General features: G+C 44.0%; 1 protein-coding gene across 4 annotated transcripts in view; it reads left to right on the forward strand.

Moving 5' to 3' along the window:
- The window catches only part of TNIK (TRAF2 and NCK interacting kinase), a 388,730-nt gene that overhangs the window by 82,463 nt on the left and 281,020 nt on the right, over window positions 1-25,247 (forward strand). For all 4 annotated transcript variants that reach the window (XM_062211872.1, XM_062211854.1, XM_062211863.1 and 1 more), the window contains one exon: window positions 6,828-6,893. In XM_062211872.1, the coding sequence (XP_062067856.1) occupies window positions 6,828-6,893 (66 nt within the window). The remainder of the gene's footprint in view (window positions 1-6,827; window positions 6,894-25,247) is intronic.

Below are 25,247 nucleotides of genomic sequence, written 5' to 3' on the forward strand. Positions count from 1 at the left end.
TATGGAATGACAGTGTCACAGGCAGAGACTTAACCTGCTATGCCACAGTGCCCACCCAAAGGCCGCTGCTCTTGATCTCCCCAAACCCTGCCTTTCCAAAGAAGGGAGTGAAGTTGGGAAGAAGACGTAGCATCTTTTTTTGATGTTCAGGAGGTTGCCGTCCTAGATATGGATTTTAGCTGGCCTTGTTCAATCTTTGGGATTTAGTCCCGAGATGTTATTTAGTATGTCGGTGCACTCAGTATCATTCAGGGATCTGGAAGATTGAAGTATAATTCAGTCACTGGGAATATTAGTCCCTAGATCTTACATTTCTCCACCCTGCTGTGAGTCAGCCAAGGTTGTCCAGATTCCATCAGCTGACAGGAAGAACATTTATTCCAGCTTCCTAGGAGCCTGAGCAACTTAATGTATTGGCCCGTCAATTGTCTCGGTCATTTCTAAAGACATCTGCCAGTCCATAAACACCTAACCATGTTTGCAAAGTGGGGGCTGATATTGTTGCTTGAAAAGAAATAGGTTTTCTATTATGGCTTTATTAGTTTTATTTTTTTTTAGTTGAAAATCTATGAAATACAGTCTGAATTTTACTGCTGCATGTCCCTTATTTTTTTTTTTCAAATGAACTCTTTTCATAGCGGAACAAAAGGAAAGGCAGGAAGGAGATGAATAATTTCTGCAGTCCTCTAGTTATCAGGCCCGGAGCTGGTCTGGCCACCTTGAGGTCTTGTCCGTGATCGTGGAGAAGGGCAATGTTGCCTCCACTTAAAGATGAAGGAGCTGAGGCTCAGAGCAGTTGAGGAGCTTGTTTGTGGTTGGAGAGCTAGCCATACCTTGAGGGCTGGGGATTCTGACTCCATGAAGGTGGTGGTGTTGTGGTGAAGGTCTCAGAGTTTGGAATCTGTCCAGCCTGCTGTATATCCCGGCTCTGCCACTTGACGGTGGTATGGCCGTGACCAAGTGTTTAATCTCTCCATGCCTCAGTTTCCTTACCTGTGAAACAATGGCAATAATAGCATCCACTTGATAGAGCTGTGATAATTAAATGAGCTACTCACAGCAGATGCTTAGAATCACCCATGGCACATGAGTGCTCGTGCTGTATAGGTTGCCTTTGCGATTTTTGCTATCATAACTAATCAAATTTGCTTTTACCAGCAGTAGCTGAAAAGTAACATTTTCTTTCTGGGAACAGCCTGCCTTTTGATATGTAGTTATTATATTTCATTACAAAATAATGTAAACTACTCTACCTTAGAATTTAATTCTCTTCTCCGCCTCCCAGCAAAGGTTAAGATCTGAATAAAGGCGTGTGTAGCCAACAGGGATTCTTGACTTTGGTAAATGTCAATGATTTGCTCTTTTCTCCTTGGTGTATGTAACCTCCTTCCAGGCTGTCCGTCCTGGCTTTAAGAGCAGCTAAGCAAACACGAGAGGAAGAATGAAGCTGATTCTGTCTCTTAGCTTTCCTGTCTTTGTGACATGATTATTAGGTACAGCATCCTGTCCGTGTTGCGCAGTGTGTAGCCATGTCCTGACAGCCTGTCTGCTCCATGCACAAGGGGCAAAGCGTACACCAATGGGCTTTATGGATAGTTCTGCAGCTGGGAATACTGTAGGGGCTTAGGCGTGTGACAGCGTTGTGTATCTGGGTTTGGGGAAAAGGGAAGGAGGGGACAGTGACTGAAACAACTTGTCTGGATTGAAAAGAAATGGTGCCAGTTTGCTAGACCTTTGGCTCTGTATTGTGATACCAATTTTTTTTCAACTTCCTCTATGCATGTGGAGAATTGGGAATAGGATGGCATCAGTAAATAGTATGTCTAGCAGTTACATGTTGGCTGCCCTGCTAAGTGCTGGGAAATACCAAGATAAATGTGTCACATTCGCTGCTCTCATGGCGTCTGTAATTCATCAAGGGAGAGAGAAATGTACGAGGGGCTCTAGCACTATGCAAAAGCTGTCATCCTAGAACCAGGCACAGCATGCTGTGGGTACAGGGAGAGAGATTTCACAGAGAAGGTTGCACTCTGGGTTCTCAAGGATGAGCTTGCTGAGAAAGAGTGACAGAAGAAATGACCTTGGCATATAAGCACCCTGATCTGAGTGTGGTGTATCCGAGTGTGGTGTATCCAGGAGAGGAAAGCGGTGATGTGGTTGGTAATAGCAGAAAGATGGAAGACAAGCCTGGCAATGAAAGGTGAACCTAAAGGTGACCAGAGCTTGACTTTAAATTTCAACCACATCTTACAAGATTTGAAGTCAGAGGGTATCATGATTAAAACCGCCTACTGGGGCTGGTGCTTTGGTGCACTGAGTAAAGCTATCGTGTGCAGAACCGACATCTGATATGGGTGCCGCCTGTTCAAATCTCAGCTGCTCTGCTTCTGATCCAGCACCCTGCTAATATGCCTGGGAAAGCAGCAGAGGATGGCCAAAGTCCTTGGGCTCCTTCACCCACTTGGGAAACCCAGAAGAGGCTCCTGGCTCCTGGTTCAGGCCTGGCCTAGCCCTGGCTATTATGGCCATTTGGGGAGTGAACCAGCAGATGGGAGACCTCTCTCTCTAATTCTTGACTTTCAAACAAATAAGTAAATCTTTAAAAAAAAAAAAAGCCTATTTTAGAGATTCCCAGGGAGACTATCTTGAAAGGTGGAAGGATTTATTGAAAGCAAATTTAGTCCCTGCAAGAGATCTTGGTAAAGCCTGTTTTATGGATAGAATGGAGAAGATGGACAGGATAGACTATTAGAGACAAGGTCATTAGTACTTAGGGAACAAAATGGGGGTGGTGGCCAAGGATGGAACCTTGGGAGAAGCCTAGCTTGATGGTGTGGGTGGAAGAAATGGAATCTGAGAGAGGCTAGGAGGGATGGTGGATGATGGCAGAGGGGGTATATTGCAAACAAGAGTGGTGCCCAGCAGTGTATCCTTCAAAGGGGACAATTAAGGACTAAAAAGAGACTCCTACACTCAAGAAATTGAGGTCATGCACAGCTCTTGGGGGAGATTACTTTAGAGGGCCTGTCAGCGTGGAGAAGGTAGCCAGATGCTTGTTCTGTCCACATTGTATCAGTGTTCTGAGAGCGTAACTAGCAATGATTGGCACTGGTCTAATGGGATCACCACACACATCTAGCTCTCCAGGTACTTGGATCCAGGTACTTGGGTTGGAGGAAAGAGAAAACAGAGCTCAGCATCCATACTGTCTTGTGCTTTCAGGGTCTCAGAGAGCCCCCTCCTTGAAAACGCCCTAATGCTAATGCTGTTCTGTCTTATTACTGTCAGTATGTTCTAGAATGTGGATGCTTAAGGCCTTCTTCCCTTATTTCTAACCATGCTTGTGGTGGATGCTCTGTTGAGTTCCTCTCCACTCTGAGACACTCGGTGTCCCCTGGCTGTGAGCGCAATGATAGCAGCTCTTACTTGGGAATTGTCCTCAGCTGAGCTCATGACCAGATCGTGACCTCTAGGATGGGGATATGGGAAGCCCCGTGCAATGACTCATCAATGAAGGTGGGGTGCAGAGGTCCCCTCCTTCAAGGTGTGATCATTTTGAAAGGTCACCCCCGCTCCCGAGCTCCCATGGGGTTGGGTGAAATTTTTATTCCCACTGCATTTATTCAGCTCTTCCCTCTGCCTCCTCCTTCTCTCCCCCATGGCCTTGATTCCCGGGCAGGCCCTCATAAATTCACCCTGTATAAATCTGTGAGCACCTGAGTCTGTTCCCCAGGGAACCAGCCTGACACAATGATTGTTTCCAGTGCTTTGTCTGCCCAAGGCCAGTTGCCTGTGGAACTTTTCAGTTTGTTTTCTTGTGAGCCCCAGCTCCCAGTAGTTGGGACTGAAGTCTTTATAGTGAGCCTCCTTGTCTGTGACTGGCTGGGCCATAAATGATGGAAGGAGAGAAAGCCTTAGAAATAATCCTTCTGAGACCTGAAGTGGGAGACCCCAGGGGGCAGAAGGTGATCCTGTTCCTGCTCCTGCCTTCCCTTACACCCTGATGGACACCCAGGCTCCTAAGGAGCCAACAGTGGGCAGAGATGATCCCCACCCCACCCCTGTTCCTGCTCCAGCCTTCCCTTACACCCTGATGACACCCAGGCTCCTAAGGCAGCCAACAGCCAGAGGAGGTGATCCCCACCCCACCCCTGTTCCTGCTCCTGCCTTCCCTTACACCCTGATGGACACCCAGGCTCCTAAGGCAGCCAACAGCCAGAGGAGGTGATCCCCACCCCACCCCTGTTCCTGCTCCAGCCTTTACACCCTGATGGACACCCAGGCTCCTAAGGAGCCAACAGTTGGCAGAGATGATCCCCACCCCACCCCTGTTCCTGCTCCTGCCTTCCCTTACACCCTGATGGACACCCAGGCTCCTAAGGCAGCCAACAGCCAGAGGAGGTGATCCCCACCCCACCCCTGTTCCTGCTCCTGCCTTCCCTTACACCCTGATGGACACCCAGGCTCCTAAGGCAGCCAACAGCCAGAGGAGGTGATCCCCACCCCACCCCTGTTCCTGCTCCTGCCTTCCCTTACACCCTGATGGACACCCAGGTTCCTAAGGCAGCCAACAGCCAGAGGAGGTGATCCCCACCCCACCCCTGTTCCTGCTCCAGCCTTTACACCCTGATGGACACCCAGGCTCCTAAGGCAGCCAACAGTTGCCATGTCCTCGTTCTTATTCTTTCCAGTCAAGGGAAACGAATGTTGAAAATACAGTTGAGGTATTTCAAGCAAATGTAGGACCTTTCTCCAAACATGTTGCAGAAACACCACTGAGCAAACGAACTACTAGGAATCACAGCTTCGGGACAAACAGCAGCTGCCACCATTTGTGGACTTCCCTCCCCCCACTTCGGATTTCTTTCTCATTCTGTTTATAATACAACCTGCTGTTCTAATGGCCTAGGAGTTCAACAAACACAATTTTTCTTTTCCATCCTGAGGCCTCCAAGGTGGCCTTGACATTGTCATGTAGCCATGGGTGTTGGTCAGCTTAGATCTAGTCCCTTAACCTTGTTTCCTGTCTCATGCTTCTCTCTGGAACATTCTCCATCTCTGCCTGGACCAGGTGGGGAACAGCTAGAACTTGTAGACTTCTTGATTTGTTTTTAGGACACGGGCCTGAAATGCGATTTTTTTTTCCCTCTTCTGGCTCTGTATGAGTAGATAATGCTAACTCTAAACTTTGCAGTGACTGAGTGTTTAATCTGGGGTTGTTGTTTTTTTTTTTTTTTCATTTTGCTGCTTTTCTTTGTGGAATCTTCAAAGTCACATAGCCAAGGGCTTTTTTTTTGGGGGGGGGGGCTCTCATTTACTAAGGACTGTAACTTTAAGGAATACTAACTTGCCATATCCCCTTGAGTAGTTGAGTAGCTGCCTCTCTTGGAGTTAGGTCTCCCCTCCCCTCATTTCAGTGCCTGTTGGTGGTGTGGAATTCCTCAGTTTAAAAGGGGTTACTATCAGGTGTTAATACATCACACCCTATGTGTGAGGCGCTGTGCAAGTTTCTCACAAGAGTCCTGCAAGGTTAGAAGCTCATTCCTGTCTTGTAGTCTCAGTGTTGCTCTCCCAGGATCACCCAGCCAGTCAAGGCAAAGCTGGCATTTAAAGCAGTTCTGTCTCAATCTAAAGTCAAGGCTTAGTCCCTTTGGCCTCTGAGCACCCAGTATTTATCAGTGTTTTCATATAAATGCAACTACATTTCTAGGCAAAAGACACAGTCTTTGTTTATTTGTCACTCAGATGATTTTTTTAAAATCAAGTATCCAATAGTTGAACTTGTAGAGATCTCACATGAAATAAAATGTTCCGTTTTTCTCGAACAGCCCTTTGGCCTGGCAGTATTGTGCTTGTGTGTTGTTGAGATATAATTGGCCCCAGCTGGATAACTGCCTGGCCCCACCCTCCCAAACACTCACACCTGAGCCTGTGATTTGCCCCAGGCCCCAGCTGGGCCACTGGACTTGATTGGCCTCTGCAGGTATTTAAGTCTGTGACCCTTGCTCTCTGCCGTGAAGAAAGTGGCTCTAGTCTGGTTAGGAATCCGAAGGGATAGGAGTCGATTTCTGTTTCTGTGTTGAGTTTTATGGGCTTTGATTTTTGTGTTTTTTTTTTCAACTTTTTGAAGTAGTAAGTAGTGATAGCAGTAACCAGTGGACATTTTTTGAGCACTGTAACATTTCCCTGATCGAAGGTTGAGTAGACACCTGTTTGGTGGTAAGAACTCACATAATTCTCTAATTTAGTTTTTATTCTAAGTCCTGCAATGATCCTGCAGGTACTGCAGAGGTGTATCTTGCAGCCGCAGCATTACAGAGAGTAGAGGTGACTCTGAAGAACGTATTCAGAGAGAGGTAGTTAGGGGATTCCATTTTCTCTCGGAAACTGTTGGCTTTGAGAGGTGAGAGATTGCCCTGCAATGCAGGAACACCCGTAACCACCAGGTTTATCGAGGCAGCGCAGAAACTTCGAAGCGAAGTACCTTACAAAGATGAGAACTTCCTTAGGATGAGCAGTGCTTCATTTTACCTAGATGTACCTGCAAGCCGGTTCCGTTTGGAGAAATGGGTCAGTTCTTTTACATTGTTTCAATTGAAACCTATGTTTCTGATATAAGCATTTTACGGAGATGTAAAAATGGAAACAAGATGGGCTTTCCTAGTTGCAGGTGAATTAGGTTTTGAAGTGTTGGTTGTATTTAGCATTAACACCTGAGAAAGGTAAAGCCTTGTATTTGCTTATTTTAAATGCGTGTTTGTATTTGGTTTGGAGTAAGACATTGCCTGGACTGTTGTTTTGAATTTTCATTGTTTATTTTCTTGCAGGACCCAGCAGGGATCTTTGAATTGGTGGAACTTGTTGGAAACGGGACATATGGGCAAGTTTATAAGGTCAGTGCATTGAGTCAGCATGGCTTCTGTGCGGTTTTGGTTCATAAATGCTGAAGAACATTGCTTTCTGTCTGTGCTCGTACGTGCCTCATAATGGATTTCAGATGAAATAACGTGCGTGTTAATTGACTCGCCATCTTTTAAAACATTTCTGTAGTCACATCGCCTGAACCGGATATTTCTCTTCATTGTTTGTCCCAGTGTTTCTCTGACACCTGAATTCTGATGCTGCCTTTGTGAAGCTTTTTAAATGTTTGGTTTCTGTTACTTTAAGCTCAGCCAGCACTGGCTTTCAAAGGATCCCCTTTACTTCAGAACTTTACGCTGTTAAACTATTGCAGCTGGAAAAGTAGATTTGTTACTGGCGTAGGGCATGAATTAAATGAATTGGGTGAATAGTATTAGGAGAAACCTGGCTCTTTCACACAGCAAAGCCCTAACAACTATGATGAATTTTACAAATTGAGTTGAGACTGAGCTGAGGAATAAGCCCTCTTGCCCTTTAATGATTTTTATTTTCAAATTCATCCCCAAAAATGTTTTCAGAAGGTGTTTTCCACTAATAAATGGTCTTAAAAATCGTTCTTTGAAAGTATGAGTTGATTGTTCTGTTTATCAAAAGGAAATGGGGATGAAGAGTTTTTGAATCAAAACTTGGAAGGTTTTGGTGAGTGAGATATTGAATTATACTACTGTTTCCTCATTATTTCTAGGGAAATCACCATTTTCCCTAATGGTAGTGATATGGGGTGGTATTTCCATTATGAATTACCTGCTTTTTTTTTTTTTTTTTAAATTCTCTGAGGCAAGAACTTCTCTCAATTGATTAAAATTATTGTAGAAATCATCTACTTTAACATTTTTAATTCGGTAGAAGTCGTCCAGTTTGTAACAGTTTTAATTCCATAGGAGTATGTCTGCAGAGTGTTTTTGAGAATCAGGTTTTCAAGCACACCTGTAATGGCTACACATTTATCCCTTTACTTACCAGGAGTTATCTTTTGGGGCCACTCCAGGGGGAGAATCTCTCCCCTGCAAAAGCAGTATTTCCTGAATTGTCGGCCCTGTACACTTGGACAGAATTTAGTCTACCCAAACTGTCACTTGCTGTCGATCTCCTCTGACACAGAAAGAAATGGGTCTCAGCAAATGCTTCTAAACACTTGGACTTTCAATGAAGATAATTAGGTAGGAAGATTGTGTTACTGCATTTTGCGAAATTGGATTGAACTTGTGCAGTAACGTGGCTAATGAATTAAGCTCTGGTTTAGGTAGAAAATTACTTCTGACTTGCTGTCAGTATGGAGGAGAAATGCCGTGGCCTGCTGCTGGTTTTGTTGTGACATTTCTTCGAGCTGTGCTCCCATAGTGTGCTTCCCGCCCATAGAGCACACGTTTGGGAGAAATTCACAGCTTCATATGCTAATCCAAGAAGTGCCACTGTGCACTCTCTCCAGAGGAGATAAAGGGGTGCAGTCAAGGGTGAGAACGTTTGGGAAGTTGGAATTATCCCTGATGTCTTGTCCCCTGAAAAGGAACATGATGGCAAGAGGCCTCAAGATCGTTTTTAGAGAGGGGAGGTATTTAGCCACTAGGTCATTGTCATCAGGATTCTGCAGGACTCTGTTCTCTTAGTGGTTGATACTCAGATACCTTCCAAGTCCAGGGGACAGTATATTTGTACATTGGGAAGTGTATTAGAAATGCTGCATTTAAAGAATTCTAACTCCCTCCCCAGTGAAGGTTGGTTTCTAGGTGACCAGATGGTGTGAGGTGACCCTGCTTATGAAGTGTCACCTTCGTTTCCCTAAACTGCTAATTCAGTCCTGCTGCCTCCCTGAGTTCTGGTGGATTAATGTTTAATAAAGTACCAAGTCGGAACTTAGATATGTAAACCTAAAGAAAATTAAATTAGGAAGTGACTTTTTGCATAACTTTTTATGGAATAGGTATGTTTTGAAAATATTGTAGTCTTAAATAGAAATTTTATTGCTCCAAGAGGAGGTCCTTGTACAGTAAACTTCTACAGTAAATATTTTCTTTCCATTAAGTATAAAACCATAAAATCTTAGTGTTCATGGTTCTCATAAAGTGAAGTATAATTTTACGATGTATGGAAATAGCCTTTATTTTATGGGAAATTTATGAGTTTATAAGTTGCCCTAGGAAAACCATAATAAACTTTTATTTACAAGTGGTTTTTTTAAGAAACACTAATAAATAAAAACTGAATGTAGGTATTCAGAGATCATTTTCTGAAGTACATCTGCATGTGAGCCAGACGCTACATCTAGATGTAGAAATATAAATGTTCAATATAAAGGTTGTTTCATAATGTTTAGCTTTTCCAAGTTGATTCTTGTCTTACTCCTCAGTCTCACTCATGGTTACCGGTTCTTTATTATGAAAATAGTCAATAGGGGCAGAGCGACAGAAAGGACCCCCTTCCTCTGATCCATTCCCTAAGTGCTCCAAGACTCAATCTAGGTGTCCCATATGGGCGCCAGAAACCCAGCACTGGAGCCATCACTGGTGCGCCCCACAGCCTGTACTTACAGGAAGCTAGAATTGGAGCCAGAAGCAGAAACTGAACCCCAACATGCTGATGTTGAATATGGGTGTCTTAACCATTAGGCCAAGTGCCCACCATGGTTACCTGTTCCTCGTAATGTATTTTGCTTACCTTTAGTAGAGTGATCTCAGTAGCAGTTTAATATCTGTGTTTTTACTTTATGTCCTGGACACAAGATGTAGATGGTGAAGAATGATGACTCTGTCAGATTCTTCAAGCAAGTTTTAACTTTAATTGACACGTACTAATTGCATATATTTATGAGGTACAACATGACATTTCTGTCCCATGTATGCAATGTGTACTGCATCAGGACTGTTAATGAGCAAACCACTTCCCTTGCCCAAGAACCATTATAATATAAACCTGTAGAAGTCCACATACCTGTTGATGAAAGTCTTGGCTGTTTGTTGGCATGCTACCACCTATTGGGAACTTAATAGCATACAAGCACATCGGTTAAAATAGAGTACTTATTCCAATAAGTTGAAACAATTATTTAATGACTATTTAAATACCACTTCATATTAGCCACAGAATTCAAATGGATGTTGGCCTATCCTGTTTCTTAGTATACTTGTTTGAAATAAATATCATAAAGATGAAGACCTATTTTATCCCAAGGAGACAACATGAGTTGGGAATAAGATAGATACCTCAGCATTTCTTAGTTTCTTAAGGTTGGGAAGTGTAGGGGCTGGCGCTGTGGCATAGTGGGTAAAGCCACCACCTGCAGTGCTGGCATCCCATGTGAGTGCCAGTTCAAGACCCGGCTGCACCACTTCCCAAGTCCTTGGGCCCCTGGACCTGTGTGGGAGACCCAGAAGAAGTTCCTGGCTTCAGATGGACAGTTCTGGCTGTTACAGCCAATTGGAGAGTGAACCAATGGATGAAAGGCCCTCCCTCCCCTGCCTTTCCTTCTTGCATATGCATATGTCTTCTAGTCTGACCATTTATCGGCCAGCTGGCTGGGGGATCCATCCTTGAGCACCTTTAGCCATGTGGAACTCACTATCTCTCAGTCCATCCATTGGAATGTTTGTGTAATTGAGCGGAGATTTTTGCCTTCTGAAAATGTGTATCACTTCCACCTTGCTTCGCACCTCTAGTTATTTAAAACGTACAATTGTCCACGTCCGCAAGAGCGTAGTCCTTCAGGTGTTTGAACAAGGCGTCTCCCTCCTTTTCCTGAGCGTGTAAGGGTCCTTAGGAAAGGTCATAGAAGAAAAAACTGCCTGAATTTCTAAACTTCTTTGTGCCAAAGTAAACCTCTCCTTTGATTCCATTTTCCAAAAATATTTGAAGTCCTCTCATGCACATCTCCAGGCTGTATAGCCTCAGTTGCCTAATTCTTCATATGACATAGATTGGAGCCCTTCATCATCCCGGCTTCTGTCCTAAACTCATTCTCATGTATTACTCAATATTTTTTTGCTTGGCCAAAGTTTTATATTTCATGATATCTTTGTATATAGTATTCTATATCTCATGATCTTTGTATATCTTATTTGATGTCCTATTGAATGTCTATCATAATTTCATGAACACCTTGTTCTCAAGGTCTTCATGGTGATGGCTCCCTCTGCCTGGAGCACTCTCCCTTGCCCTCTCATGATCAGCCTCTGCAGATCTCGGGGCAGATTCCACCTCCTGCACAAAGCCACTCTCATCCCTGTTTCTACTCCAGGCAGCCGCTTCTTCTGGGTCTGTCTGCCACAGACTTTATCACAGCAACCTGTTGTCTTGTCTGGATGGCATTGCCACTCTCCGCATCCTTTTTTTCCCATGATTTTTTTATTTACTTGAAAGGCAGAGTTAAAGAGGGAGAGACGGCGAGATAAATTTTTTATCCATTGATTTACTCCCCAAATGGCCACAATGGGAAGGGTTAGGCCAGAGCCAGGAGTTTCTTCCCAGTCTCCCATGTAGGTGAAGTGGCCTAAGCACTTGGGCCATCCTCCGCTGCTTTCCTGGGCACACTAGTAGGGAGTTGGATAGGAAGTGGAACAGCCAGGACTCGAACTGGCACCCATATGAGAAAATGGCATTGTAGGCAGCGACTTTACCTGTTATGCCACAGCACCAGCCCCTGTCTGCATTGTCTTATGTTTATGTGTATGTTAAACGATGTAAACCCATAAATGGAAAATTGGATCAGAGTTCGTCTTGTTCCTCACTGTGTTCTTAGAGGGCTGGCACATAAGTGAAGTTGACAGTTGTGGGCCCAGATTTGAGCTCCTTTCCCCTGTATAATTCCTTTTATATTGCTTCTGAGTTCTTTCAACATTTCCCATAAACCAGCGGTCTACGTTGGTAAAACATATTTGCACAAAAGTAATAAACAGAAAGGTGTACTTGTTCTTCTGCTGGGAGGTCTATGTGAATTTTGTGTTAAGTGACTTGTCAGTTTATGGATGTCAACCATGCTAGAAATTCATCAAATGCACCAAATTGTGGCAAAAATACAAACTCCTGAGGTGCAGTCTCCTGGCAGAGGTTCTCAAACTTCAGTATGCAGAATGGACATTGAGGAAAGCATTAAAAATATTTCCAAGCCCCAATTTTCCAATCCCTGAAATTTTCATTCAGTAGATCTGGGGCTATGGCTCAGACATTTTTATTGTGTGCATTCATTCTAATGTTCAAGGCCCTCCAGAAACTGTAGAATTAACTGTAGATGATCCTGATGTGGGATTGCTTGAGTGAACGCTAAGTCTAATACTTTCTGTAATCATTTACTTTAGGATTTCCTGGCTGACTCAAACTTGCATAAGCTGAGGGGAAAAAAAATATACATAAAGATCTTGACCTCTGAGATGTGATACCAACCAGTTTTGACTTAGTCATTCAGATTTGACTTCCAGTGTTTGTCTTTGCTATGATTCACAGTTTCAGGTTATTCCTGAATGATTCCACTCAAGACCTGAGAATCAAATTGTCAACCCTGCCCTTGTACAGGGGGATCTGAGCCTGGTGTCTGAGATTTTCTCAGATCTGTATGTTGTGATCTCTTCAAGTTTCCATTAAAAGAAAATATTTTAATAGCTTATCAGTAGTCTTGATTCTGTGACGTTACCAGGGTGCAATGTAGCTTTCATAGTCTCTTGCAAAGAATGATGCATTATACTGTTCGCTTCTTATTTGGCAAGGAGGGAGTATGGGAGAATGTTGTGTTTCTAAGATAATAGTGGTATTTGTCCTTTTTTCATCAAGAATCTCCAATAGAAAGAATACATTATTTCGCAGTTGTTGAGTGCCAGCGACAAAGCCTTGTGCTTTGTGTGGGAATAATGCGAGGCTGACTGAGGTGGCTCTTTAAGGAGTATGCGATCTGATGGTCTGACCGGGGCCTGACGCTCACTGTGTTTTAAGGGTTTTCACAGACAGGGTCTGAGTTACTCGTCACAGTGGTGATGGGCTGTGTTCTAGGGAGTAAGCACATTCGTTCGGTCACATGATCGTTCTAGGTAGGGTTCTTCCAGCTTGGCAACGTTGAGATTTGGTACTGGACATTGCTTTGTTGCAGAGGCCCTGGGATGCACTGTGGACATCTTAGCTCTGTGGAGCTGAGAACCGCTGCTTTACTAATAAGACAAAAATGGCAAAACTCCTAAAATCCAGGTGCAAGCAGAAGCAATGGCATGTTGAATTTGGAGCAGCTAGTGCTGTGGGACCTGACTGTGCTGTGGCAGGGAGTTGGGTGGCGGGGGGGAACCTTAGAGGTCTTTGCAAATACACTATATCTGGGAATGTAATTAGCATTTTTGTAAGTGGGAAGGAGTGTAATAAAAGGACTTTAGAACTGGACTAAGGTGGATTTCCCTGTCTGGCTCTGCCTCCTTCCAGTTGCACAAAGATGGCCACCCTCCTCGCCAAGTCTGAGTTTCTTCATCGGGCTTTAGAGCAGGGTTGCTCTAGAAATTCACATGGAAAATATGTGTCAGTGCCTGGCACTTAGTAGGTACTTGATAACCTTTCCCTCTTCTGAGGACGCGTGCCAGTTCTGCTCATGGTCTTGTTTGTGTAGACGCTTTATTTGAAGGAAGCGATCGTTGGTGAAGTCAAACACACAACTCTCTGCTTTGCCTTCTGCGTGGGATTTCTTGGTTTATGTGTGCTCAGAATGGCACCATATGCGTTAACTCCAATCCGCGATATTTCTTGAATGGCACTTGAGGATGTAATTGCCATTTAATGACCATGGTTGGTCTTGAGTATGAAAACAATGTCAATTTCTCCATAGCTGATAAAGACAAGATAGATTACTGGAGGAAATAAGCATTGGTTGAGGCACTCCGGTAGACTGACAGCGATTTTTTTTTTTTTTAAACTGTATTGTGTAAATTGGAGGGCAGACAACAGTACTTTCTCTTCAGGTAATGTAAGAGCTAAGTAGAGCCTTTATTGTGGCATTAGTGGAGGAGTGTGGGGTATTGAAGATCTGCTGATAGTTTTGGTTCTACCCCTAGCTTGTCTTTTTTTTTTTTTTTTTTTTGACAGGCAGAGTTAGAGAGACAGAGAGAAAGGTCTTCCTTTTCCTGTTGGTTCACCCTCTATGTGGCCTTTATGGCCTGTGTGTTATGGCCGGCGCGCTGCACCGATCCGAAGCCAGGAGCCAGGTGCTTCTCCTGGTCTCCCATGCGGGTGCAGGGCCCAAGGACCTGGGCCATCCTCCACTGCACTCCCAGGCCACAGCAGAGAGCTGGACTGAAAGAGGAGCAACCGGGACAGAATCTGGTGCCCTGACGGGGACTAGAACCCGGTGTGCCGGTGCTGCAGGTGGATTAGCCTAGTGAGCCACGGCGCTGGTCCCTAGCTTGTCTTAGCTCTGCATTTGCCATAGATCTACTTGGGGCTTTGGTCATCCTCTGTATGAGAATAAAAACCTCTCTGTTTTGGATAGATCTCACCAGGTTGAGATCTCACCAAGTTGAAGAGAATTAATGCCTACGAAAGTTTTGTCCAATATAAACTGCTCTGTACATGTATGGTTTGATTGTTACCACTGTTCATTATAAGCAGGTGCCAGGGTGCTGTTACAGCAGGGGACAGGGCTGGTTAGTCCTGTGGTGTTCTTTCTCTTCATCTGCAGGCTCACTATGCTGTGTGTTACCAAGTAAATGACCAGCTTTTCTGGATGGCTTGATGCAACCCACAGACCCATTCTTCAATCCCTTCTCTTGCCTGTGTCAGGGGCTTCAGGCAAATGATGGTTACTGGATGAAGTCGGGTCTTTCAGCCTTTGCCTCTGCCTGACTTCTGGCAGCTGCTTGGAGATATTTCCCAAAGCATGCCCAGTGGAACCCCGAGAGAAACTCTGTAAACAAAGCATCATGGCATCGGCCACTCTGCCATCTTGAAGGGAGACAGTGTTTGTATTGCTTTGTCTTACCTAGTATCTTCTGATTTATTTTTATTTGTATTTTCCATGGAATTCCTTCTCTTTTCCCCGCAAGTAACCCCTGCTAAGGCCTCTGGATCTACTCCACCAGACATCAGGATGACTTGTTCCCCTGTACCACAGGAGTGTGGGGTTTCTGTTGCTGCAGCCTCCCTGTCATCCTATCCCTTTGGGTCCAGGGCCGCCTTTTCTGTTGGCTCATCAGCCAGGCTGTTGGGCTGGGTCTGATATATTTATCTCCTTCACAGATAGGTTTTATACTATTTATAGTAACATTGACGATTAACATAAGTTAATGATATGGTCAAGGAAACTAGTTGGTTTCATTCAATTAAGGGAAAAAGTTGCAGCTGTCAAAATATCAAGCATTGTTTTTATACAAGTGTAGAAACCGATTTTTAACATCAAATAGACATTTATTTACAAAACAGCTCCAAGGTGCTATAGTAAATGTGAAGCATTGTTCTTAGTCATACATTTCTTTGACTTATAGCCGAGCTTTTGGATGATCTAATTATTATTTATTATTAGTCTCAGAATGTATTTTGATTTTAGTTGACAGATTATAGGTAACAGTTTCACTGCTGGGTGCCATATGGAAGAGTCCCCACGGTTGCCACCAAAACTTGCTACAGGGAACCATGTGGATTTCTTGTTAGTGCTGGTTGCTCTCAGCCCCCACTGTGTATAGAAATCTACTGGATAGCTTTGAAAAACTAAGTATCTGGATCCTTCCCTAGGAATTTGGTTTTGGTGGATCTGAATTAGGTTATTTTCTCCCAAACTTCCCAGATGCAGCCAGGATTGAGAGCCATTGGGCTCAGTATGGCTTCTCAGGTGGTATACGTGCTTTTTTGGGTGTCTGCCTTTAGGGATGAGACACAACCACTCTTCTCTCTGCCCTGGGATTTTGTTTACTTTTGCTCCTGTATTTAGTGTCAGCCTTCATAATGAACTAGTATCTGCTTGGCCTTGCCTTCAGGGTGTACTTACAGATAAGCATGTGGCATAACCCTAGCCCTCACATCTTTGGGTAACAAGACATGTAAATTAATCGCTTCAATAGTGTCTCACAGGTACCATAAGAGTGTACAGAGCAGAGCCAATTCTATGGGGGCTCTGGGAAGACCAAGAAAGTCCTCATAAAAGAGCTGACTCCTGAGTGGAGTCTTGAAAGATGAGCAGTTGTATGCAAAGGGAATTGAAACAGTCCACAGGGTAGGAGTTGGGGGTGGAGAGTGGTGGTAACAAAGATTCGTCCATTGTTGATATCCTGGGTCAGAGTGGGCGACCTTGGGAGAAGCAGAGCTTGGAAGCAGGTAGGATTTGTGCTACACAAACAAGGACTCATGGCCCTTCTGGTTTTAAGTCTTGGCCTTGTGATTCATTAGTTGCGTGAGCTTAAGCAAGTCAATTAGCATGTCTTGGTCTTGGTTTCATGTACAGCTGATCTGATTTATGATTTTTCAACTTTCTGTTGGCACAAAAGTATACCCATACAAGCATTCTGTTCTTCATTTTCAGTATAAAATTGAACAAGTTCCATGAGATAGCTTTACTATAGTTATCAAATGGGCTTTATGTTTGATGATTTTGCCCAAATATAGGCTACTGTAAGTAATCTGAGCATGTTTAAGGTAGGCTAGACTAAGAGGTGATAATCTGTAGGTTAAATCTACTAAGTGCATTTTCAACGTCTGAGTTTGTTGGAATGTATCCCATAGTAGGTGGAGGAACAGCTATATAATGAAGGGGTTGGGCATGCTCATCTTGAGGACCTGCACAAGTTGCTTGAAGCCATTGATGGCTTGTGCTTTCCCAACTGTAAAACTCTGGACAGAAATATTCCAAACCATCAGCAAGATGATTTATTTGGAATACTCACAAGTGTGACTAGATACCTGTTTGGCTGGGCGGCTTTGATGCATCTCTGTGCTGAAGGTTGTAGATAGGTGAGCATTTTCTATCAGTTTCTCATTAACCAGACACAAGATTTTGGCAGGTTCTTGCTGCCTCAATAGATGATGATATATACCTTTAAAAACAAAACAAAAAACCCACAAAGACTTACTTATTTGAGAGAGTGAATGAGAAAGGGAGATCTTCCATCCACTGGTTCATTCACTAAATAAATGCAGCAACTAGATCTAGGCCAGGCCAAAGCCAGGAGTCAGTAATTCTGTCCGGGTCCCCAGTGTGGGTGGCAGGGATGCAAGAACTTGGTCCATCTTCCACTGCCTTCTGCGATGCCTTAGCAGGAAGTTGGGTGAGAAGCAGAGTAGCCTGGATTGGAATGGGCGCTCTGATATGGAATGCTGACATCGTAAGTGGTGGCTTAACCCACTGGACCACAACTTCCCTGAGAAGACATATTCTAATACTGGATGACAAGGTGGCAAGATGTGGCCTGCCACTCATGTGTCTACTTTTGATTAAAAGAACTTTAGATTGCTTTAATTCAAATGACTTTCATTCCATCTCACATCAATGAATTGTCAAATAGCTTGATGCGCAGCATCCTCGTGACTTGTAGGGTTTAGATCTAACGCCCGTAATGACTTGGTGATTATAAGGCACTTTCAAGTAATTAAGCAATCAATAGTTACTATGTAATTACCATTATTCTGGGGTTATTTGTAAGTCGTACACGGAGCCTTGCCAGGATTACAGATCCACAATTTGGGCTGCCTCACATTTTTAACTGTTTTGCACCTGGGAAACATTTGAGCCCATTTAAAAAGAATAATCAGTTGGGCCTTGAAGACTCAATTTCTTATCTCTGGCTTAACCTTAATTTTATTAAGCCCTCTTGGATATTGTATATGAGTAAAGACACACACACACACACACACACGTCTGCTATTTGACAAGAAGATGCAGAACTCTACTAAATAGGAGCCTTGCTTGGTGGGGAGGGTCTAAAGTGAGGAGGGAAGCCTTGCCAGGGCCTGCAAGTAGGGCTGTGTATGACTCGAGTGCCGTGGCCTTGGGCATTGTTTCAGACCTTGGACCTGTCCGCTTTCCAAGGCAGTGCCCAGAACTTCTGTGTTTGTTCTGTTCTCAACTACAACAGGAAGAAAAAGGTTGCGGCTGGCTCAGTGAGAACTCTTAAGTACAGAATAGTTAGCGCAGCAGTCATGGTCAGGAGGGCCTTAGTTTTTTTTTTTTTTTTTAATTTTTGACAGGCAGAGTGGACAGTGAGAGAGAGACAGAGAGAAAGGTCTTCCTTTTGCCGTTGGTTCACCCTCCAATGGCCGCCGCGGTAGGTGTGCTGCGGCCAGCGCACCGCGCCAATCCAATGGCAGGAGCCAGGTGCTTCTCCTGGTCTCCCATGGGGTGCAGGGCCCAAGTACTTGGGCTATCCTCCACTGCACTCTCTGGCCACAGCAGAGAGCTGGCCTGGAAGAGGGGTAACCGGGACAGGATCGGTGCCCCGACCGGGACTAGAACCCGGTGTGCCGGCACCGCTAGGCGGAGGATTAGCCTAGTGAGCTGCGGCGCCAGCCAAGAGGGCCTTAGTTTTGTAGACTGCAGGGAAGGGTAGAGATTGGTGGCCTTTGGTGAGAAAGCTCGGTATTGTTTTAGATGACTTGCCGTAGTTGTTTACTGTCACCCATTGGGACATAAGGTTGGAGCTGATACTTCAAAGTATTTCTGGAGAAATTCTATTTGATCCGTACATTGTACTTCTGGAAGCTGTATGAGGCTTCTTGAGGGATTTATCTTTTTGGAAACTACTGCTTTTGAGTTGGGCTTCTCTCTCATTATAATAACATGCATATCATAGAATTATCACTTTAGCAAGTTTAAATGCACAGTCCAGTGGCATTCGGTACACTCGCAGTGCTGTGTGGCCATTACCACTATCCATCTCCAGGACTTTGCCATCCCATTAAACACTAACTCATTCCCAGCTTCCCACACCAAGACCCGAGTTTTTCGATCTCTTAAGAAATTCCCAGTATATGTATGTGCAGAGATGATGGGTGCATGGATAACGTCTTGTAGCACTGGGTTTCTAACGAGCCCAGAATGGGTCTGCACCTCCATCTGTCCCTGGGTGGCCATTTTCCAGGTGACTCACAGGCAGCCCACTTCATCCTGAACCCTTGGCGCCGCAGGGTTGCATTGTGATCCTGGAAGCTGGACCTGGCTGAACCCTTCATTTTCCTACCTGGCTGATGTAGAAATAACGTGATCCCTCTCGGACAGAGGTCAACGAGAAATGTCCCGGGATTTTGTATAAATCCTGAAAGAATGGTGTGCATGTTTTCCATGTGAAAATGTTCTTTCCGGGTTGTGGTTATATTTTTTTACCATTTTTTTCCAGTGAGAGATATTTACCTTTATATCAATTATTTTCCTCTTGAACAGCGAAACATTCTTCCCACAGAAACGCCAATATTTTATACAAAAGCAGGATATTCTGGATATAAAATGGTTGGTCTAACAAATGCACCGATCTCCTTCCAACACACAGCTCTGGCACTCCAGGCACTCCAGGAGGAGTCTGTGTGAGGAGAGTCTCCTGACCTAGGCAGAATCCAAGGCTCAGGGAGCACATTTCTGTGCCCCTAATCCCAGATTCTCATTGAGTGACCTCTGCCTCCCCCTCTAACTTCATCCCTGGCTCATCCTGATCCCCATTGTGGGGTGCAGGGAGCACATGGTTTTTTGTGCTCGCCCCTTCCTCGTCCCCAGCTTCTCTGGGCTAGCACCAGTGTATCCCTGCCACATCCCTAACTAAACGAGTTTGGAGGCCTTCTCTGTACCATGTGGCTCTCATCACTTTGTAACGTCCAGTCTGGCTGTCTCCTATGTTGAACTCTGAGCTCCTTGAGGTCTGGGACATCACCTTACAAGTAGCTGGTTAAAAATATCGGTGTAAGGGGAAAGCCACTCACACTTTGCTGAATTTGGAATACCTACTCTGAATAGGGTATGGGTAGCTTTTGCTTACTTTCAACTCTTGATATACATGAGTGTACTTCAAGAATTCACAGAAAAATGAGTTCAAAAGATTATTTGGTGTTTAAAAAATTTAAAATCTATGTATCATTTCTGAGCTGTGTATAGATTTTTATGAGCTTTTTGAAGATGACACTAAATGCAAGATTTAACAGCCAACAGCAATATAAGTAAAAAGTATTCTTCACTTGTTATCCAATACAACACATGAGGATAGGATAAAGAAAAAACTCCCCCTTCTTTCTAAAACTGTGACTAAGCAAGAGCCGCAGCTGACTTGAAGTTTTAAAGACCCTGTTACACACTTCAGGTAACAGGTGGATTTGTTTCAGACTGTTTTCCTTCACTGATGCTTTTGGACTGTAAAGTCGAACATCAATATCTGGAATTGTTTTCATAAAGGGCTCATTGTTCTAATGTTTATTTGATTCATTTGAGGGAGAAAGAAATCTTCCATCTGCTAGGTTACTCTGCGAATGCCTGCAATGGCTAAGACTGGGCCACGACCAAGCCAAGAGCTGGGAGCTCCACCTGGGCTTCCTGTGTAGGTGACGGTGACCCGAGTTCTTAAGCCGTCACCTACTGCCTCCCAGAGTGGGTGCTGGCAAGAAACTGGAATTGGGATGTGGGTTTCGCCGCTGTTGATCATTTCATTTGTTTGTCACAATGACCACACAGGTTGTGAGAGGTATGATTGTCCCTATCTTCCCAATAAATTGATGCCTCAGAGTACATAAATGATTTTCCCAAAGCCCCCAAGTATGTGGCAGAGCCTTCCCAGATGAGTTAGCCTAAATTCTCTTGGCTCCATTCAAAAGTTTTCTATGAGGGAATATGTGTTTAAAAACAAAACAAGAAAAAAAACCCTCCTTAAATGTTTGGCAAAGATCGCTTTGCCTTTCCCTTGCATTACAGGTTTAGAATTCATTTCAAATAGATCTGACAATTCCAAACTTAAAACATACAGCTGTGGTGCCACAACTTGTTTTAATGTATGATTCTTCTAATCTGTATATCCAGAATGATGAATGATTGATGGCTAGGAATTAATTGCTAATTTCTTAATGGAAGAAAACATTGCTTTTATACAATGTACAAGAAAGATCAGAAGGAAACCCTTGTCCATCTACTGAAAGGAACTGGCATGTCTTGGGCTAGTGGCCTTTGACAATAGAAAGTTGCTCTGTGCTGTTTGAGGGAGCTGGTTATTTTTTTCCTCATTTGCTTTTGGTGGGAGTGGGAAAGGAATAGAATGAGTCTAGTCGCCTTCAAATAATCCACTCCCATAGCAAAGTGCATGATTTTTTTTCCCCCAGAAAGAATGCAATCAGACTAGAACATGATAAATGTTTGTGGAATTAAATTGATTTATTCTCTCAGCTGTAGTTAGGTACTTCTGTGGAAAATAAAAATGGATGAATCTATCTGTCCTGGAGACCAGACAATATTTGCCAGGTACATAATTTATGCTTCTTTGTTCCAGGCAGGGGAAGGCCAGTTCTCTGTAAGTTGATGTTTTAGCCAGTTGCTTCTTTTTTGACTTTATGTGGCTTCTTCTGAGGGGCTGTCTGGGTTTGTTTGGTGTTGAGGGTAGAGAGGAATGATGAGACCAAGGATGGAGGGAAGGCAGTCTGGGTGGCGCACCTGACCTGGCTACCATATCGGCACCCAGATCAGTATTTGGATCATTAGTGTGATGCGTGGTAGGAATACTTATGCAGAGACCATCCATTTTTGTCTTCACTGAGGACCACATTCTTCACTTTCTTCCCCTACAGATTCTAGAAATGTAGCATCAGGGACCCAGGAACACTGGAGAGGTCTCCAAAGGCTATTGTGAGATGCATCATTGGCGAATGTTGCCCACAGTCATCTCATTCTTGCTCATTGTGAGTTGCGTCAGTGACAGTTACAGAAGCATGGTACAGTGCGTCCTCTTCTCTGGATGGAGGCAGAGTTGACTGTCTAGTCTCATAAAAGGAGTTTTAAATTGGGGAGATTCTGATTCCTCCCAGTAAACATTCTTATTGATTTCAGCTGGAGCGAGGGGGAATGTTTTGTGACCTAAGTGTTTGGTACATTTTGTTCTGCCATCTTGTACCCACTTATGTACACACTTGGAGAGGTGCTTCGGAACTTTCACATCTTTTATTCCCCAAAGAAACCTACTACAGAGCCAATCCTCAAGCCTCCATCTCTATGGGAATGCACCCCTGTGTGAGTGCCCTGGGGGAAGAGGCCCTGGGTACCAAGTCCTCTGAGTTACCAGGGCCTCTGTGATCTGCAGCAGGATGGGGCTGTGGAACGTGCAGACTAATGAGGAGCCATTGCTGCCCTTCTCCATGGGCTCCAGTTTACCTGCTGCTCAGGACAAGACTTGCTTGAACAGAACGAATGCCCACAGTCGATCATCTGGGTGAATGTGTCATACGTTACAGTGTAGCCAAGAAACAGCCTTGATAGGGGAGGGGGGAAAACACAGAACAGAAAGAGAACACACACATGCCTGCCAGCAGATCCCAAACACAACAGCCTCTAAAACAAAAAGCTCTTTGTTTGGATGCTGTTTTCCAGTCTGGGAGCATAGATTTCTAAATACCTGGTTAAGTTGATGAGTAACACCATGGTCAACTGTGCTCTTTGAAATTCGGCCTAAATCCTGTGCATTATGGTGCCACCACTCATTGCAACCCATGTATTTGGGAGTAGAAGTAAGACGCTTCTTGATAGCGTTGCTCTTTATACCCCAGTCGCCACTTAGGGCATTTCTCTGAGCAGTCTGCAGTGTGTGTTATCAGTATTAGTCTGTGCATCAGTTGCTAGGGAGTATCTTTGTATTTCTCACAGTCACATCTGGAGATTAGGTGGGATTTTGATCTCCATTTGCTGACTGAACAATGAATATCAGGTTTCAAAGTCTTACTCGGGATCTTGCTCCTCAGTAAGCCAAAGGGTAACAACTTGGAGAACTCCTACGTTATCAGTCTTGTTCTTACCCAGTCCTGCTATGAGCTGTGCTTCGGTTCTCTTGAGGTCCTTGATGAAGCAAAGAACATTTTTCTTTGCAAATTTCCTTGAGGAAATTTGGCCAGCCCAGGTGCTCACATTCCAGTATGAGTTTGTGGCACTCGGGTCAACGGTTTCTCTGTGGCTATGCGGGAGGAATCCCTGTCTTCACAGTGTTTGGGTTCGAGGAGAAGCAGTGTAACTGCCTGATGCTGAATATCAGTAAAAGTAAATTACAAGGGGTGGGGTGCAGCGTTGGGGTACAGCATTGAGCTGCTGCTTGCAAGCTGCCATCCCTGTCAGTGAGCTGGTTCAAGCCTTGGCTGTTCTATTCTGATCCAGCTTCCTGCTGGAGCACCTGGGAAGGCGGTGGAGGATGGTCAAGTGCTCGGGTCCCTGCCACTCATATGGGAGAGACCGAGTTGGTGTTCCTAGCTCTGGGCTTCATCCTGGCTTAGACTTAACTGTTGCAGTCATTTTGGGAGTAAACCAGTAGATGGAAGATTCTCTCTCTCTCTCTGCCCTCTCACTATATCACAGTGCTTTTCTAGAGGGAAAAAAATGTAGATATACAATGTATACTTCCATTTTGTATTTATTTTGAGTTCTACACTTGATTGTTACTGAATTTCTCACTAAGATAGTAGAAGTTCAAGACAATTCTTTTCTTCGTGGCCCAAGGTCACCCCAGGATAGAAATGTGGGCTTCAAAGTTGACTTTGCTACAACAGTGGCATCTTACACTAACATTCACTTTTTGGGAGGATCTGGAAGGGAGATATTTACAAAAAATTCTCCAGAACAAAAACTTAACGAAACAGCAAGTACCAACTCTGAGGAAGAAGCAGAATTACAGACATTACTGCCTGTTTTTAATAAGAGAAAACGTTAACTTTTGAACCCAAGCCCAGTGAGGAGCCTAAGGCCCAGGAACTGACTTGCAAGCAGAACATGGCCCACACTGAGAGACGTGCCCTGGGGGGAAGACTGGCACTGTGTCTCAGGACTTGACCCTCAAAGGTAAGGATGAGTTCTGACCTCGTGTGCTGGTTTGTTTAACAGCCATCTCTTTGTGCTTTTTGTCCCAGGTCACCTTTGGTGGTTAGACATTTTATGGATTTTAATATGTGCTTTGGATGACAGCTGTTGACTTTTCTTCTGACCTGTGGTTCATGTGTGTCTTTAAAACTCAAGGGCTGACTTTTGTCCTGTGAACAATTAAGCAGCACTCCTATGGGAATGTGTATGTGCGGTATATGTATGAAATGCACCTGCCCATTACGTGAAAGGCTCTTTACTGGGCTTCCATCCCATAACGTTGGAAAGTCAGTACTTACGCTGCTTAATGGGTAAAGAGTCTGAACCATAGTGAGTTTGAGTTGCCCTAGGTCACGCTGACAGCCAGTGGCTCAACCTAGAGTTGAACCCTCAGCCCTTTGACATTAGTGACTTAAATAGACATAACTCACTGGAATAATGAAAGCATGGCAGGACCAACTGCTCAGCTTCAATGTGTTCAGTGATCTGACCTTTAATTCAGAACTTTCTAGTTTAACAGAAAACTACTGTCTTTGTTCTTGGGGTCCCTTTTAAAACAAAGCCACACTGGCCACTTTCCTTCAGCATTATTTCCATGCTTTATTGCTCTCTGGCCATTTAAAAAAGAGGTACAAAAAAAGGCATTCTGCTGCTCACCAGTGACCTCGTAGTTTGACAATATGTTGAAACAAGTGTTCTTCAAAATATCCCATTCAACAGAATAGGTGACTTAAAAGTAAGCACTCAGCCAAAATATGTTGCTATTCTTTAAGTTTCTTTGGCTTGGGTCAATCAAGTAACCTTGACACCACTTCTGCATTTCTGAGTACATTGAAACCTCATTAATTTTCCGAGAGGTTTAAGCTGAACTTGACCTTTTTTAAGTGCCTTGGAAGGAAGAGCTTACCAACCAATTTAAGAGTCTAAACAGAAGTTGAAGTTTGTGAAAAGCCTCTGTCCTCAAGTGCCCTCTGGTATCCTAAAAGGACTGCTTGTTTATTCTTATTGATATGCTAATCACAAGTCACTCTTCAATATTAAAGCCTCTCCTCCAAGGAATTTGTACATAACCTTAAGTTGGGTTACTGCAGGAACTTGGTCCATGAAACCGTACAGTGAAATAGTTCCTTATTTACAAAATGGTACCAACCCTTGCATCCAAAGCAGCCTGCTTTGGAGATTTTGCCAAGTATTAAACATATTAGTGTCAAGGACTCCTCACTGTGAAGGATTTGGTGAAATCATTAGTTCATTTGGGTAAATGAACACAAGAAAGCTTGTGGCTAAGTCTCAGAAGGGGTTCCTTTAATTGTATGTATGGAATAGTTGTCTTCCTTCTTCCATGAAGTGAGGTAGCTTTGTGGAATCC

This window comes from Lepus europaeus, chromosome 2 (genome assembly GCF_033115175.1).
Source record: "Lepus europaeus isolate LE1 chromosome 2, mLepTim1.pri, whole genome shotgun sequence".
In the NCBI taxonomy this organism is placed as follows: Eukaryota; Metazoa; Chordata; class Mammalia; order Lagomorpha; family Leporidae; genus Lepus; species Lepus europaeus.